General features: G+C 49.1%; 1 protein-coding gene across 2 annotated transcripts in view; it reads right to left on the bottom strand.

The window, feature by feature from the left end:
• The window catches only part of ZC2HC1A (zinc finger C2HC-type containing 1A), a 175,601-nt gene that overhangs the window by 112,761 nt on the left and 45,474 nt on the right, over positions 1-17,366 (bottom strand). For both annotated transcript variants that reach the window (XM_082257498.1, XM_082257499.1), the window contains exons 3-4: positions 4,358-4,474; positions 2,599-2,740 (exon numbers count right to left, since the gene is read on the bottom strand). In XM_082257498.1, coding sequence (XP_082113624.1) covers positions 2,599-2,740; positions 4,358-4,474 — 259 coding nt within the window. The remainder of the gene's footprint in view (positions 1-2,598; positions 2,741-4,357; positions 4,475-17,366) is intronic.

Here is a 17,366-nt window from a genome sequence, read left to right as displayed (position 1 = left end):
AAGAGGAGCTCCAGGCTTCTTCAGAAAAAAATAAAAGTCAGCAGCTTCGAATACTATAGCTGTTGACTTTTAATATTTGGTCACTTACCTGTCCAGGAATCCCACGGTGTCCTCACCCAAGAGCCGATTTTTCAATCGGTGCTGCCACCTCGGGAAGGTGAAGCCGGCAGCCGGTACAGCCGGTTCCCTACTAAGCATGCGCGAAGCGCACTGTGCTTTATGAATGGCCCGGCGGCGGAGGAAGGAGAAGGGAGCTGATCTTCCGGATGACTTCACTGTGGCGAGATCAGCCAGAAGTGGAAGAGGGTACCTGTCAAAAACAGGAACCTGCTCCCCCATCGAAAAGGTGGCAAATGTGGCAGTGGAGGGGGAAGGAGATAAATAAGCAGAGCTTCCCCTTTTGGGTGGAGCTCCACTTAAAGAGTAAACAAGAAACTCACACATATTCTTCCAATAAAATATGCATAACAACACTTTACACTTTATGCATGATATAGCAGGTTTGTCCCATTAAGGTGGATAAGACTAATTAAAGGGAACCAGTTCTAAACATTTCTTTAACCACTTAAGGTTTTACCCCGCTTAATGTCCACGCCATTTTTTGCGATAGGCTCTGCGTTACTTTAACTGACAATTGTGCGGTGGTGCGACGCTGTACCCAAATAAAAGTGATATCCTTTTTTCCCCACAGAGCTTTCTTTTGGTGGTATTTGATCACCTGTGCGATTTTTATTTGTTGTGCTTAGAAACAAAAAAAGGGCGACCATTCTGAAAAAAAAACAATATTTTTACTTTCTGCTATAAAACCTTCCCAATAAAAAAAAAAAAAATCTATTTTTTTCATCATTTTAGGCCAATTTGTATTCTGCTACATATTTTTGGTAAAAAAAAAAAATCCCAATAATTGTATATTGATTGGTTTGTTCAAAAGTGGCACCAACAAACTAGGGAAAAAATTTATGTCATTTTTATTTATTTTTACAAGTAATGGTGGCGATCAGCGATTTTCAATGGGACTGCGACATTGCGGTGGACAGATTGGACACCTAAATACCATTTTTGACACTTTTGGGAGACCAGTGACATTACTACAGTAATCAGTGCTAAAAATATGCACTGTTACTGTACTAATGACACTGGCAGGGAAGGGGTAAACACCAGGGGCGATCAAAGGGTTACATGTATGCCTAGGGGGTGTTTTTTAACTGTGAGGGGGCTGAGCTTATGGAATCAACACAGTGACCTGTGTTCCTAAATAGGAGGAACTCAGGAATCCCATGTTCATCTCTGAAAGAACAGCGGTCTGCCTGGTTTACATCAGCAAACTGCTGTTCTGTCTCAATGGCGAGCGATCGCGGGTGCCCAGCGGACATCGCAGCCGCCAGACCCGCTGATTGGCTCCCCCTCTAGCCAATTGGTGCGTGCACGCCCAAACTAACTGCTACCCGAAGCGACGTAAATATACGTCATTTTGTCTAACAGAGCCGACCTGCCACTGTATAACTATGGCGGCTGGTTGGCAATTGTTTTAGCTACACAGAAGGTTGATCAATAAAACAATAGAGCAATTCAGATTGACATGCGCAATCCCATAAGAACCAATTCGATTTAAAGGACAACGTTACCTCTAACACTACAGGCAGTCCCAGAGATACATGCATCTGACTTGCATACAACTTATACTCACAAACGGAGGGAGACAACAGGAAGCGAGAGGAAATCTACCCCTAGGAAGGCAAATTCACTCCTGTTCTCATGGAAAAAAGATGTCTCTACTGAAGCTTTATCACCAATCCTTTTTTCCATGACAACCCAAAATTTTCAAAATTCAGTTGTCACAGGGACAGATAGTGAGGTGAAATCTTCTGGACAGGGGCACAGACAGGAAAACAAGGGGTGGTAACCCTTCCCTATGCTCTGTAAGTCTTCCAAGGAGGAAGTCTGTAAGTCTTCCAAGGAGGAAGTCTGTAAGTCTTCCAAGGAGGAAGTCTGTAAGTCTTCCAAGGAGGAAGTCTGTAAGTCTTCCAAGGAGGAAGTCTGTAAGTCTTCCAAGGAGGAAGTCTGTAAGTCTTCCAAGGAGGAAGTCTGTAAGTCTTCCAAGGAGGAAGTCTGTAAGTCTTCCAAGGAGGAAGTCTGTAAGTCTTCCAAGGAGGAAGTCTGTAAGTCTTCTAAGGAGGAAGTCTGTAAGTCTTCTAAGGAGGAAGTCTGTAAGTCTTCCAAGGAGGAAGTCTGTAAGTCTTCCAAGGAGGAAGTCTGTAAGTCTTCTAAGGAGGAAGTCTGTAAGTCTTCCAAGGAGGAAGTCTGTAAGTCTTCTAAGGAGGAAGTCTGTAAGTCTTCTAAGGAGGAAGTCTGTAAGTCTTTTAAGGAGGAAGTCTGTAAAGCTGGATACACACTATCCAACTTTTGTGGTTAGATTTCCTTCAGATTTACCTTTTCTATGTAGTGAAAGGGCCTGCCAGATTGCATACAAATTGAAAGTGTTTAGGTTTGACCTCTTATTATATGGTTTTGGCAAGTCTAAAGGAAAAAGTCCTCAGAAAATTGTATAGTGTGTATGGCCCATTAGTCTTCTAAGGAGGAAGTCTGTAGGTTCCTTACCTGGATCATATAAAGGTGGGGGTGGAGGTGGAAGTTCTCCACCTTCCTTTATGATTTTGTCAAGTCCTTTAGCAGCTCGAATAGTAGCAATGAAGTCTTCATGCTTTCTCCTCCAGTTGGATGCCTTCTTTGGAGGTTCTGGCTAGAAAAAAAAAATAGAAAATTGACAGCGCTGCTACATCCAACATGATACAGTCTGAATGGGTCAGCTGAATGGCAACATAACAATTCCCTCAAAACCAAAGTGTTATTAAAAGTTATTCACTTATTTTTTTGTGTATACAATTCGTTTTTTTTCTGCATTCAATGATTGTTTTGAGTGTTTTTGATAAGCGCTGCACCTTGTTTGAAATATTTGGAGTAGGTTGGTATCTGTTGCCCTGTGCTAGCAGCGGTCTTTCATTTTTATTCACTTTTTATCTAGCGTGGATTTACACAAGGTTATAATAAAAGTATGTTACCATAAAATTTGTAAAATTGAAATTAGTAACTTCACTAACCACTAATAGTAGTGGATGGTATTCAGACAAACCCTTGGTAAATATACACTCACTGGCCACTGAATTAGGTACACCTCGCTAGTACTGGGTTGGAACCCCTTTTTGCTCTCAGAACTGCCCTAATTCTTCATGGCATAGATTCAACAAGGTATTGGAAACATTCCTCAGAGATTTTGGTCCATATTGACATGATAGCATCACGCAGTTACTGCAGATTTGTCGGCTGCACATCCATGATGGGACTCTCCCGTTCCACCACAACCCAAATGTGCTTTATTGGATCGAAATCTGGTGACTGTGGAGGCCATTGGAGTACAGTGATCTCATTGTCATGTTTAAGAAACCAGTGGGGAGATGATTTGAGCTTTGTGACATGGTGCATTATCCTGCTGGAAGGAGCCATCAGAAGATGGGTACACTGTAGTCATAACGGGATGGACATGGTCAGCAACAATACTCAGGTAGGCCGTGGCATTTAAACGATGCTCAATTGGTACGAAGGGCCCCAAAGTGTGCCAAGAAAATATCCCACACCATTACATCACCACCACCAGCCTGAAATGTTAATACAAGGTAGTATGGATATAGAAGTTGTACTACCGTCTCTATGAATGAAACAGGATTTATGAATAGAGGGGAGGGACCTCTAAATTATCTATCCATCCTCCAATCATAGAAGCTGTGCTACGGCTTATATGAACGGAGGAGCTGGGTGGAATAGGCGGCATAGTTGGCACTCTTGAAGAGTACCTCTCAGGGCTTCGTCAAAAGATTGCTGCAGTAGGGGTGGGGGTATCGGAGAAGGACACTTTCTTCTAAACCAGGACACAGAAGCACAAGGAACACAATAGCCATTGTGCTGATATTTTTAAACATAAACTTAGGATTTAACCCTGCCTAGTTCACCTCTGAGTTACGAAACACCTTCCTTTCTGCTATGGAATTGAGGAGTTGGAGAAGTGTTTTGTAGCCCTGTCCTGGGGTGACAAAACTGCTCTTCCAAACGTATAGTATAATATAGTATAGTATAGTATAGTATAGTATAGTATAGTATTGTATAGTATAGTGAGTTAGTGAGTGAGTGTTGACACCCTTAATCAGAAAGTATGTTATGGACAGAATTACCGGGTGAAAAGGAAAGAAAACGTAAAAGAAGAAAACAAATGTAGAAACCACATCTAAAGATAGGTAAGCTGCAATATATTACTTTTTGGTTGTGGGTTTGGATCCATTAATTATTCCTATATGAAGTCACTTACCCGTGGTTTTACTGGCTTGACAACTGCAATTTCTGTTCCCTCGGCTCGCTGTCTGCTGGAGTCAAATGTTTTCCTTTTTTTAATAGCTGCTTTTTGGCAAATCGGAACATGTTTTTTCTGCCAAAAAAAAAAAAAAAACAATGTTTTTAAAATGTACATGATTTATATACAATAGCAGGAAAGTAATCAAGTAGCCAATTTTATATGTAAGAGGCTGAACACTAAACCACAGCATAAGATCTAATTGCTGTCAGTTTGTGAGCTACGGTATATTCAGATGAAATTAAAGTGTTTGTAAATCTTCTATTTTTTTTAAAGAAAAATAACAAGCATGCCTATACTCACCTGCTCTGTGCAATCATTTTTCACAGAGCAGCCCCGATCTTCTTCTTCTGGGGTGCCCAGACGATGCTCCAGGCCCTCCTCTTCATCAGATGCCCCCACAGAAAGCTGCTTTCCCTGGGGGACCCGTGCGGGCTCGTTCCCGAGTCCCCCTGCTGCGTCCATTGACAAAGACAGCAGGACTCGGCCCTGCCCGCCGCTCCCGTGTCACTGGATTTGATTGACAGCAGTGGGAGCCAATGGCTCCCGCTGCTATCAATCTGTCCAATGAAAAGAGAGAGAAAGTGGCTTGAGCCACTTCGCTCATGCACATCCCTGATCCCTGGATCAGATCAGGCTCAGGTAAGAAAAAGGGGGGGGGGGGTCTGGGGGGAGCTGCAGCACAGAAACTTTCACCTTAATGTATAGAAACCTTGAGGCTTTACAACCACTTTAAAGTATAACTAACTAAAGGCAAAACTTTTTTTTTTTAAGTTTAGGATAGAGGGGAGAGGGATTAAACCACCCGAAAATCTTTATAGCTGTCTGTGTCTCCGTTAGTAAAATAATATCCCACATTTTAGGTGAACATCAGAACAGGAATAGAGGGGAAATTTTCCAGTGGGGACACTAGTGTTGATGATCTTGGTGTAACAAAGGGATTCCCTCGCTTTGAAGGGATTTCCTCTCACTTTCTGTTTTGGCTACGGAACAGGAAGTGACAGGAAATCTCCCCAATAGGACACAGATGGTAAAGAAAACTGCCTCTCTTACTCAAAAATGAAGAAAAAAAAAAAAAAAAAAAGTTACCTTTAGTAACATTTTAAGTGTTAATGAACTAGACTGAGTATTTCAGAAAACAAAAACAAAAAAAATGGGATTTCTTGATTTACCGTAAAATCCATTTCTCTGATGTTCATTAAAGGACACATCTCCCGATCTTCAGAACCATTGGGTTACACGGTCCCCTACAGGAGTAGGACACTAGGCGGAAAAATAATCTGGCTATGCAACTGGGCAGTCCCAGGGGGTATACTACCTCTCTTTGATATGGGTACTTAGTTTTGTTATAAGCAGTGGCAGAAGAATTACAACTCCACTAAGGGGTAGGTGCTGTGTCCGTCAATGAAGATTAGAGAAATGGATTTTACGGTAGGTCAAAAATTCCATTTTCTCTTTCGTTCATTGACGGACACAGCCCCTGATGTTCAAAACCAATGGGACATCCCAAAACAGTGTTAAACATGAGGGGTGGGAACAGCAAAAAAATTCCCAAGGCTAAACAGTAGCCAACCAGGCAAAGGAGCTCAACCAAAACAACTGGAGCTCACTTAAAAAAAAACAATACACACTCAAAGAGGACCAGATCCTCTAAACAGCAGCCTGCAAAAACCTTGCAGCCAAAGAAAGCATTCGCAGATGCTAACACACCCACTTTATAGAACTTTGTGAAGTGTGCACTGACGACCAGGAGGCCACCTTGCAAACCTGCATCACTGACACCTGATGACAGAAGGCCCAGGTGGCATTAAGCACCCAAGTAGAGTGCACCTTGACAGGGAAAGGAGGAACCTGACCCTTGATGGAATAGGCCTGAATAACTGTCCTGGTAGAGGATAGACTAGGCAATAGCATGCAATGTCAAGCGACAGATGCCAAAGCCAGCAGAATATTAGCATGCATAAAGAAAGGGATGTATTCCAGAGATAAAACTATAATCCTACCACTTTATAAAACTGTGGTCCGACCACATCTGGAGTATTCTGTCCAGTTTTGGTCGCCAGTCCTCAGGAGGGATGTGTTGGAGCTGGAGAGAGTCCAGAGAAGGGCAACTAAACTAATTAGGGGATTGGAGGACCTTAATTATGAAGAGCGTCTGCAATCGCTTGATTTATTCTCCCTGCAGAAGAGACACCTGAGAGGGGACATGAAGGCAATTTATAAATACCTCAATGGTAATCTCGGCATAGAAAAAAAGCTATTCAGTCGCAAGGATTGCATGAGGACTCTAGGGCATACAATGCGATTAGAGGACAAGCGTTTTAACCTCAGACAAGGGGGGGGGGGGTTCTTTACTGTTAGGGCTTTACAAGATTGTGGAATTCTCTACCACAAGAAGTGGCTTTCAAAAGACTCTTTCAGGGGCCCATAAGCGAGTCTGCGTTCCTAAAAGACTCTATAGCTGCCAGGTACATCCTAATTGCCCGGACCACATCCAAGGCATGCAAGACAATTTTATTCGGATGTTTAGGCCTGCAACACAAGGAAGGCAACACAATGTCTTCATGCAAATGGAAATCAGACAACCTTTGGGAGGAACGACGGACGGGGTGAAGAACCACCTTAACTCTGTGAATCACCTGGTAAGGTGAATAACAGGATAAGGCCGACAGTTCTGACACCCTGCGGGAAGAGGTAATAGCCACCAAAAAAGGCACCTTCTGAGACAGCGTAAGGGAATCTCCCAAAGACCCTCAAAGGGGGGCTTCTGGAGGACCGAAAGCACCAAGTCGAGGTCCCGAGGCGGCAATGGAGACCGCACTGGAGGAAGGAAATGTCGGACACCCTGAAGAAAGGTAGGCACCAGGGAGTGTGTGGCCAAGGGTCGTTGGAAGAAGACCGCCAAAGCCGACATCTGGCCCTTGATGGTACTCAAGGCGAAGTTCTGTTTAACACCAACCCCCCCTCCCGTTGAAAGAAGGTCAAGATCCAAGCCACCGAGGATGAACCTCAAGAGACTCAACACCATGCAATGTAGGTCTTCCACGTACGATGGCAGATTTTCCTAGAAGTAGATTTCCTAGCTTTTAACAGTGTAGGAATCACCGACACAGATAAACCTCTATCCTTTAGCACCGTCAAAGCCAGCAACTGTAAAGCATGATGAAGGATTGGTCCCTGGGACAGCAGATCCACCCTGAGAGGAAGAGACCAGCCGCACCAGATCTGCGTACCGAGGATCGGGGAGGCCAATCTGGAGCCACTAAGATGACCGGAATCCCTTCTGCCTCGATCCTGCGTAGAAGTCTTGGTAGAAGCTTGAGACGAGGAAAGGCGTAGATCAGACGATACTGACCCCATGGGGCCACCAGCGCATCTGTGGCATCCACTAGAGGATCCCGTGGCCGATCCACAAAACTCTGCACCTTTCTAATGAGCCGAGACGCCAACAGATCCACCTCGGGGATGCCCCACCTTAGACACAACTGATGAAACACCTATGAATGAAGGGACTACTCCCCATGGTCCAACGCCTGCCGACTGAGGTAATCTGTCTGCCAATGTTCCCCCCCCAGGAATGTGTCTGGCGGGGAGGGCTGGAACAAACCGTTCTGCCCACCTTAGAATGCCGGCTACCTCCAGACCAGGACACTTCTGTGCCCCCCTGGTGATTGACATAAGCCACGGCCGTGGCATTGTCCAATTGAATGCACACTGGACATCCCTAAAGACGATCCGTCCAATGGTCCAGACACAGTCTGGTCGCTTAGAGTTCTAAGACGTTGATCGATTGTCTGGACTCTTCCGGTGTCCAGATCCCCTGAGCAGAATGTTTGCTAAGGCTGCCTCCCCAGCCGGAAAGGCTGGCATCCATGGTGATCACTGTCCAATACAAGGGGAGGAAGGATTTGCCCTGACGAAGCGCGGGAGAACGAAGCCACCATATCAGGGACTCCTTCGTGCCCCGGCTCAGCCGGATCTGATTGTCCAGAGACTGCGGAGTCTTATCCCAGAATCTCCCTTTTCAGGGACCTCGTATGGAACTGTGCAAACGGAACCACCTCGAAGGTAGACACCATCAGGCCCAGCACCCGCATGCAAGTCCGGAGGGATGACCATCTGCTGGACAGCAGGAGCGAATTGCAGCCTGCAATTTCTGGAGTTTGTCCAGAGGAAGGAGCACTCTGGCTAAGGCCGAGTCCAGAGTCAGACTCAGATAGTCCAGCTTTGTAGACTGAACCAGAGCAGACTTCTGAAAATTCAGAATCCAGTCGAACTCCCGCAGAGGTTGTATGATTATTTCCAGGTTTTCCACCAGAGCAGAAGAAGTCGCAGAAGGAGGTCGTCCAAGTAGCCCAGTACTGCAATCTCCTGTTGTCGTAACAATGTTAGCACAGGGACTAACACTTTTGTGAGGACCCGAGGCAAGACCAAAGGGTAACGCTACAAACTGATAATGCTCTTCTCCTACGGCAAAGTGGAGGACGCGCTGGTGACCGGCACATATTGGAATATGAAGGTGAGCATCCTTGAGGCATCACTAGAGGCAAGAAAATCCCCGATGCAGGGATGCCACCACCATGCGAATGGACCCCATCCTGAACTTCTGCACCCACACAAAGCAGTCCAGCGCCTTGAGGTCCAGAATTGGATGCACCCTGCATATTCCTTCCTGGGAACTGTAAACAGGTTTGAGTAAAAACCTTGAAAATGGACAGTCACCCCTTGAAGCAACAGATCTTGTTGACTTCGTGGACCCACTTGTCTTGTACTAGGGAAGCCCACGGGTCCAGAAACCAACGAAGACGTCCCCCCACCCCCAATACGGGTGAGGCCGCACCATCATGAAGGAGCAAAGTCTGCGGGTCTGGAGAAGCCCGTTCTGGGCTTGCCAGACCAGGTCAGTTTGGATCCTCCAGAGTAGGCCCTGAAAGGCTTTGAGTCCTTGTCAGTCAAACCTGAGGGACGAAAAAACTTCTTATGATCCAAGGAGGGTCCACATCTATGACGAGGTTCCTTGCCCTTTAGCAGCCTGCAGAAGAAAAGTACTCTTTCGCCCTGTGAGACCTTTAATGATGTCATCCAGCGTAGCCCCCAAACAGGCGATCTCCTTGAAAGGGGAGATTAGTAAAGGCCTTTTTAGAAGTCTGGTCAGCAGACCAGCATTTGAGCCAAAAGACGGACCAAAGGACCACTGCCTAAACAGAGAGCTGAGCCACTAGGGGAGTCATCACAGAAAGAGGCATCACAGAAAAACTGCAGCCCCTGGACCAACTGGTCCGCCAGCTCAGCAAAGGCAGGGGGGAGCTGTACTCCCTCCAGGTCACAGCGTAAAGGCTAAGCCTGAAACCCACCTCCACTTGGGACACAAAGGGCTCCAGGACCGCCGTCAGTGCATCGATGGATGGTTGGGCCCTGTAGCCTCAGAGAGGGTATCCGGGGGGGGGGGGGGGGAGATGTGCTCCAAAGACTCCATGAGTAACCAGGGGGATCCCACAAAAAGTGTAAAACACTGCAAAGGGACAACCCCCACCGCGCTGGCAGCACCACCTGGTTACCAGGCACAAAGCACCAAGCGATCCTCAGCAGAGAGGGAGAGGACCCCACCAGACTCACCACCCAGCAGAAACAGGCACTTGCAGCCAGCAGTAAAATCTGCACTCTAAGCGCAGCAATCAGGAAGTGAAAACATCCATGAGTCAGCACCAGGGGATGAGGAGGGGCTCCCACCACCGAAATCACCACCCACAGGGCTCCACTGTCATGGCCGCAGCCATTTTCAATAGCAAACCAATGCAAAATGGCCGCCTTGCTTAGAACACACAGGCTACAGAAATATCGGCCTCCCAGGAAGGATCCCTAGGCCTCAAGGACAGGCCCAGGCAGAACGGGGGCCATGGCAGGAGCCCTCACAGGGTACAACCCCCCCCCACACACAGCCGATCAGTCCCAGGTGGCGCACACCCCCCCCCGGCCCCCATTGCCAACATAGTGCCCTGCCCCAACCCCAGGAGGTGGACCAGACCACTCACACAGCCCCAACATAAGTGGAGGGGGGTAGGATGGGGGACAAATGAAAGGGGGGTGCCTGACAGGAAGGGGGGAACCCGGGGGTTCCGACCGTCCCAAGAAGGGGCCCACGTCCACCCCAAAACCCTCCAGGGGGAGAGGGGGGACAGCTACTCACCATAATAGGAACCAGGACTCGAAATGGGGGGGCTGTTGGCCAAAAGGAACGCTGCCACTTGGACCGAGAACCGGTCGTATGCGACCTCGCGAGGCATTTAACTAGCAGGCCAGCCCCTGTCCAGTGGGGCTATGTCTCGGCCGACCTAGCGTGGAGCTGAGGTCTGCGTGTGCTCGCTGGCCAGACTGGGGTGACCACTGGATCTAGATTATCCAGCCTATCACCCAGTCCGCCGGTTAATTGCAGATCTCACAGGAAAAAAAAAAAAAAAAAACCAGGAGAAAAAACTTCCCAGCAAGAAACTAGGTCCTTACTCTTGACTAAGCAGGAAAAAAATTGAGTAACTATAGCAGAAGGAGGGAGTATACCCCCTGGGACTGCCCATAGGCGTAGCCAGATTCTTTTTCTGCCTAGTGTCCTACTCCTGTAGGGGGCAGTATAACCCAATGGTTATGAAGATCAGGAGCTGTGTATATCAATTAACGAAAGATTTAAAAAAAAAAAAAAAAACTTGTTCAAATGATGATATTAGAATTATATATAAAATAACAAAGAAACCTGCAGATGTTGTTGAATGTAACAAGGCTGCTGAGAGCTTGAGGTACCCATCATGATGCAGGAAATGTCAAACCACTTTATGTCATTAATAATACAGGACCGTCAGAAAAAGTAACACGCACTCACACAATGCCCAACTTGCACAGGGTCACTGGTTTTCACATAAAAATTAAATAAATGGCTTGGACTCAAATCTGTGCAACTACATTGAAGTATAGGTTAGTACAGTTATCGATTAAATAACCCCCTCCCAGCAACCTTAGAAAGTCCTGTCCCTGCTTCTTCGAGGGGATACATATAGGAAGAGGAAGTCATTTAAAAGTACAGTTATCCTGTAACTTACCAATTGCAGATTTAAAGTCCATCTCTGGGCAAGTCTTCTTTACCCCAAACTTCCTCCATCCCTCTAGAGCAGGGCTCTCCATACTTTCTAAACAGAGCGCCAGTTTATTGTGACCAGCATGAGTAGAAAATGCCTTGGCATCAATGGGAGTAAACAATGTCCTGTCATTGGTTTTACTGGGAAGAACAGTGCCCCATTGTTGCTTAGGAGAAGGAATTAGAGGTGCACCAAATTAAAATTTTGGTGCCGAGGATGCATTTGGCCCGAAACCGAAAAAAAACGGAATTTTTGTAAAATCTTACCTGTAAAATTCCTTTCTCTGAGTTCTCCGACAGTCGCCGCCCCTTCATATTCGTCACAATAGGGTTATTGACCTTTGCCTAGAAGTGGCTAGACAACAGAATATGTTAATATCAAAGCTTTTAGCATACCCCACTCCCAGGGGGTGGTCCCCTCAGTCAATACCCTCCTGCTTCCTGCATTCCTACCTCAGTTTCAGTAGCATAGCAGTAGAGAACATAAACAAAACCCCAAAAGAGGGGCGGGGGCGGCGACTGTCGGAGGACTCAGAGAAAGGAATTTTACAGGTAAGATTTTACAAAAATTCTGTTTTCTCTTACGTCCTCCGACAGTCGCCGCCCCTTCATATTCGTCACAATAGGGACGTCCCAAAGCAGTGTAGACATGAGGGGTGGGAAAACAGCAGCTGCGCCCAAAACAACGCAATACCCACATCAGAGAAAGGAACCTTACCAAAGGAAGGAAACCAACCGGGCAACATGAAAAAAACTTGCTCAACAGGAGCAACAACCCAGGAAAGAACAAGTAACCTAGGGGTAAAAATACCCCAACAGCCAAGGACCCAAACAAAGAACCCTAAGGCACTGCCGCACTAAGAACTTTACGGCCAAAGGAAGCATCTGCCGATGCCTGAACATCCACCTTGTAGAATTTTGAGAAGGTGTGAACGGACGACCAAGTCGCCGCCTTACACACCTGGGCCACAGAAGCCCGATGATGACAGGCCCAAGACGTACTCCGAGATCTTGTAGAGTGCGCCTTCACAGGTATGGGAGGAACTTTCCCCCGCAAAGCATAGGCCTGTTCAATGACCTGCCTGATCCATTTGACGATGGTAGAGGCCGACGCCGCCATGCCCTTCCGAGGCCCCTCTGGAAGGACAAAGAGAGAATCCGTCTTGCGAAAGGATTCAGTCGATGACAGGTAAACCCTGATCGCCCGAACAACATCCAAGGAATGCAAAGCCACTTCCTTTGGATGTTTAGGCTTTGCACAAAGCGAAGGCAAGACAATGTCCTCATTGAGGTGAAATTCCGAAATCCTTTTCGGAAGGAAAGACGGGTTAGGACGCAAGACCACCTTATCCAAGTGAACCACTAAATACGGAGATCTGCAGGACAAGGCAGCCAGCTCCGACACCCTGCGAGCCGAGGTGATTGCCACCAAAAAGGCGACCTTCTTGGACAACATAGACAACGAGATCTCCCTGATTTTTTCAAAAGGAGCCCGTTGTAACACGGACAGAACAAGATTCAAGTCCCATGGAGGCAAAGGCTCCCTCCTAGGAGGGACCAGATGCCGCACCCCTTGAACAAAGGTGCCAACTAAAGAATTAGACGCCACAGGGCGTTGAAAGAGAACGGCCAGAGCAGAAATCTGACCCTTAATCGTGGCCAACGCCAAACGCTGGTCCACGCCCGTTTGAAGAAAAGCCAACACCCTTGATACCGAGTATGAACGAGGGGAATACCCCCTGGCCTCACACCAGGCAAAATAGGCCTTCCAAGTACGGTAGTAAACCTTCCCCGAAGAGGACTTTCTAGCCTTAAGCAAAGTGTGAATGACCTCAGGGGAGAGACCCCTATCCTTCAGGATCTGGGTTTCAACAGCCAGGCCGTCAAAGCCAGCGACTGTAAAGCAGGATGAAATATCGGCCCTTGAGACAGGAGATCGTCTCGAAGAGGCAGACGCCATGGAGCGTCGACCGCCAGATTCACGAGGTCTGCGTACCAAGACCGGCGAGGCCAGTCTGGTGCCACCAGAATCACCGTGTTCGGTTCCGAGACCAACCTCCGAAGGAACCTGGACAGCAGCTGAATCGGTGGAAAGACATACATCAGACGATACTGATGCCAGGGCGCCACCAACGCGTCTGAGGCTTCTGCCCGAGGATCGCGCGTCCTTTCCACCTTGTTGTTCAGACGAGACGCGAACAGGTCCACATCTGGGGACCCCCACTTCTCGCACAACATCAGAAAGACATCCGGGTGAAGGGACCATTCTCCCTGGTCCAGGGTCTGGCGGCTCAGATAATCCGCCTGCCAGTTTTCCACCCCCGGAATGTGAACAGCAGATATCGCCGGGACGTGCGTCTCGGCCCAAGACAGAATGTCGGCCACTTCCCGAGCCGCTCGGGCACTCCTGGTGCCCCCTTGATGGTTGATGTAGGCCACCGCTGTGGCATTGTCCGTCTGCACCCGAACCGGACGGCCCTGCAGCCTGTCCGACCAATGCCGAAGGCAGAGATTTATTGCTCGCAATTCCAGAATGTTGATAGGAAGGGAGGACTCCTCCTCCAACCAAGTTCCCTGGGCAGACAGAACGCCCAGAACACCACCCCAGCCCCACAGGCTGGCATCCGTGGTGATCACCGTCCACGACAAAGGACGAAAAGACTTGCCCCCCCGACACCGCCGGGGACTGGAGCCACCACAGAAGGTCCCTTCTGGTGCGATGACTCAACGAAAACTGGAGATCCAGAGATTGTGGTTGTCCGTCCCACCTGGCCAGAATCTCCCTTTGGAGACCCCGCATGTGAAACTGGGCAAAGGGTATCGCCTCGAAAGCCGAGACCATCAGTCCCAGACACCTCATGCACGTCCGGAGGGACGAGCACTGAACGTCCCTGAGGGACCCGACTGCTTCCTGAAGCTTCCAGGGCTTGTCTTCCGGCAGGAAGACCTTCGCCTGAACAGAGTTCAGGATCATTCCCAGGTAAGGAAGACGAACCGACGGACACAGCGTCGACTTTGGAAAATTTATCGTCCAACCGAACTCTTGCAGAGTCTGAATCGTGACGGACAGGTCGTTCACCAGGCCCTGACTGGTCGCAGACCGAACCAGAATGTCGGCCAGATACCCCAGGATCGAGATGCCCTGGGCTCTCAACAAAGCCAGAACCGGCGCAAGCACCTTGGTGAAAACCCGCGGAGCCGAGGCGAGACCAAAGGGCAACGCCACGAATTGGTAGTGATCCTCCGCAATGGCGAATCGAAGGTACTGCTGGTGACCCTCGAAAATGGGGATGTGAAGGTACGCATCCTTCAAGTCGATGGAGGCCATGAATTCCCCCGGAACCAGGGCAGCCACCACCGAGTGCAGGGATTCCATGCGGAACTTGCGAACCCGCACAAAGCGGTTCAGAGCTTTCAAGTCCAGAATCGGACGTACCTTGCCCTCCTTTCTGGGCACAGTGAACAGATTTGAATAGAATCCCCGAAACCTGTCCCGATGAGGCACCAGAATCACCACTCCCTGAGCCCGCAGGTCCCGCACAGCCAGGTGCAGATCCCGCAAGCGCTCCGGAGACAGCTGAAGGTTTGAGGGAAAAAACCTGCCCGCCGGCCGAGAGAGAAACTCGATCTTGTATTCAGATCGAACGATTTCCTGAACCCACCTGTCCCGAACGAGGGCCAGCCAGGGTTGAAGAAAACCGAGCAAACGTCCCCCCACCCCAGAACTGGGTGAGGGCGTCCCTTCAGGCCGCATTGTTATGGGCAGCGGACCCGGACTGGCCGGACTTCTGCTTACCTGCCCACGGCTTTTTCTGGGAGCCTTGTCCCTTGAAGGGCTTACCCTTATAGTGCAACCGAAAGGCACGAAAAGACCCCTGAGAGGGTCTAAACGAAGCATTCTTCTTACCGCGAACAAACTTAGACTTGTGAGTCTGGGGCAAAAGAGTACTCTTACCCCCAGAAACACCCTTGATCAGAGTATCCAAGGATTCGCCAAAAAGGCGAAAACCTGCATAAGGCAAATTAGCCAAAGTCTTGTGAGAAGATTGGTCAACAGACCAACATTTCAGCCAGATCAGGCAACGGTTCAACACCGCCACACTCTGCAGACGCGCAGCCAAAGGGACCATATCTAGGTCCGCATCACACAAATACATGACACCCTGATGAATCCGATCCACCATAGCCAATGTCGACGGCGAAGCAGAGTCAGCCACCAGAGTGCGCCTGAGCACCTGCGTCCAATCGGCAATAGCCTGGGCTGCCATAATGGAAGCAAAAATAGGCTTCAGCATAGAGCCCGCAACCGTATAAGAGTGACGGGCCAGAGACTCCAATCTCCTGTCCATAGGGTCCCGGAACACCGGGGTATCCTCAGCAGGAATCGCAGTGGATTTATTCAAAATCGCCACCGCGTGATCCACCTGAGGCGGCACACACCAACGCTCATCAGTAGCTGGTGTAAAAGGATAACGCAGCTTGAACCTACTCGGCACAGCAAAAGGCTTCTTTATGTTGCGCCATTGCTCCTCAACAGCGCGCTGAAATTCCGTAGAGCAAGGAAAAACCTGCGACGTTTTGCGTTTTCTCTGCGTCCCATAAGAGGACATCAAAGCAGGAGGACATGGTTCATCCTCCAAATGCAGCGTTTGTTTGATAGAAGCAACCAACTCATCCATGAGTGCAAGCTCTTCAGACGAGCCAGGGGGAGAATTATCAACCCCTTCCACCTCAGCCTCCCCTTCAGACCCCGCAAGGTCTAGAGAAGAACGAGAACCTGAGAAGGGCACTCCAGCCATAGCATCCCCATCGCCCTCTGAATCAGAGGAAATTGACACTCTGGGCCTTTTTGTGGATCGATCAGCCACCAGCATCTGCACCTGAGCAGCAAGGTTAGCCACAATAGTAGCCAGATCAGCCCCCTCGGGGGAAGCAGCAGCAGCCCCCTGGCCCCCTACCAAGGAGGGAGGAAACTTGCTTTCCTGAGAATCCATGCCCCAGTAACTTAGGAAAAAAAGAAGTACTGCCCCTTTAAGGTCGCGGCGATCGCAGCCCACCACACTCACAACACACTGACCCACCGGGCTAGGAATACAAAGGCAAGGAATACAGGAATGGAAGGTAAAACCTGGAGAGGTCACACAGGCTGCTGCTTCATCGATCGCTGTCCTCAGAGCAAAAGGAAGTGATGCGAGACTGACCGCCCTCATAAAGCCTATGTAAGGCTACACAAACATGGCCGCCGGCCGAGGCTGTAGAGGCAGAAAACACTGACATGTGGCCCGCGCAATCGCCGCCAAAATGGCGGCGTTTGGCACCAAGACGGCGCTCTCACCACACAGGATCGGCCACCACAAAACTGTCACAAAAAAATGGCGGACCGCAGCAGCGGTCGCCGCACAGTGTGCCCACAACATGTCTCACAATCATGTCCTTCACAGCACACAGCATGTCACACAGCCTGTTACACAGAGCAGAGCAGGAGAGCCCCCCCCCCCCCCCTGCAGCCCACAGAGAGCAGCTATACTGCAGGGAGCTCAACATTAAGCACAGACATGCAGGGTCCCACAGTCCCAGACTGACACCCAAGACAGACAGGTCCCCACACAGAAATACACTTACCATCCGGGTGGCGTGGGGAGCCTGCACAAGCGATCAAACCGCTGTACTAAGGACAGGGAGAGTCGCAGCCAGGACGCAGTGGAATTGCGGTGCGAAACTGCATGGCGTCCAGTGAGGTAGCCACCTCACCGCAGCATCCCCGCAGCAGACAGGGATGGGTCGTTCATATTTGCCAGGGAAACCTAGCTGAACGCTCGCTGGCAGGCTGGGAAGCCACTGGCC

This window comes from Pelophylax lessonae, assembly GCF_965119305.1.
Source record: "Pelophylax lessonae genome assembly, chromosome: 5".
NCBI lineage: Eukaryota > Metazoa > Chordata > Amphibia > Anura > Ranidae > Pelophylax > Pelophylax lessonae.
The sequence above is the reverse complement of the archived record's forward strand: the minus strand, read 5'-3'. Positions and strand labels throughout refer to the sequence as shown.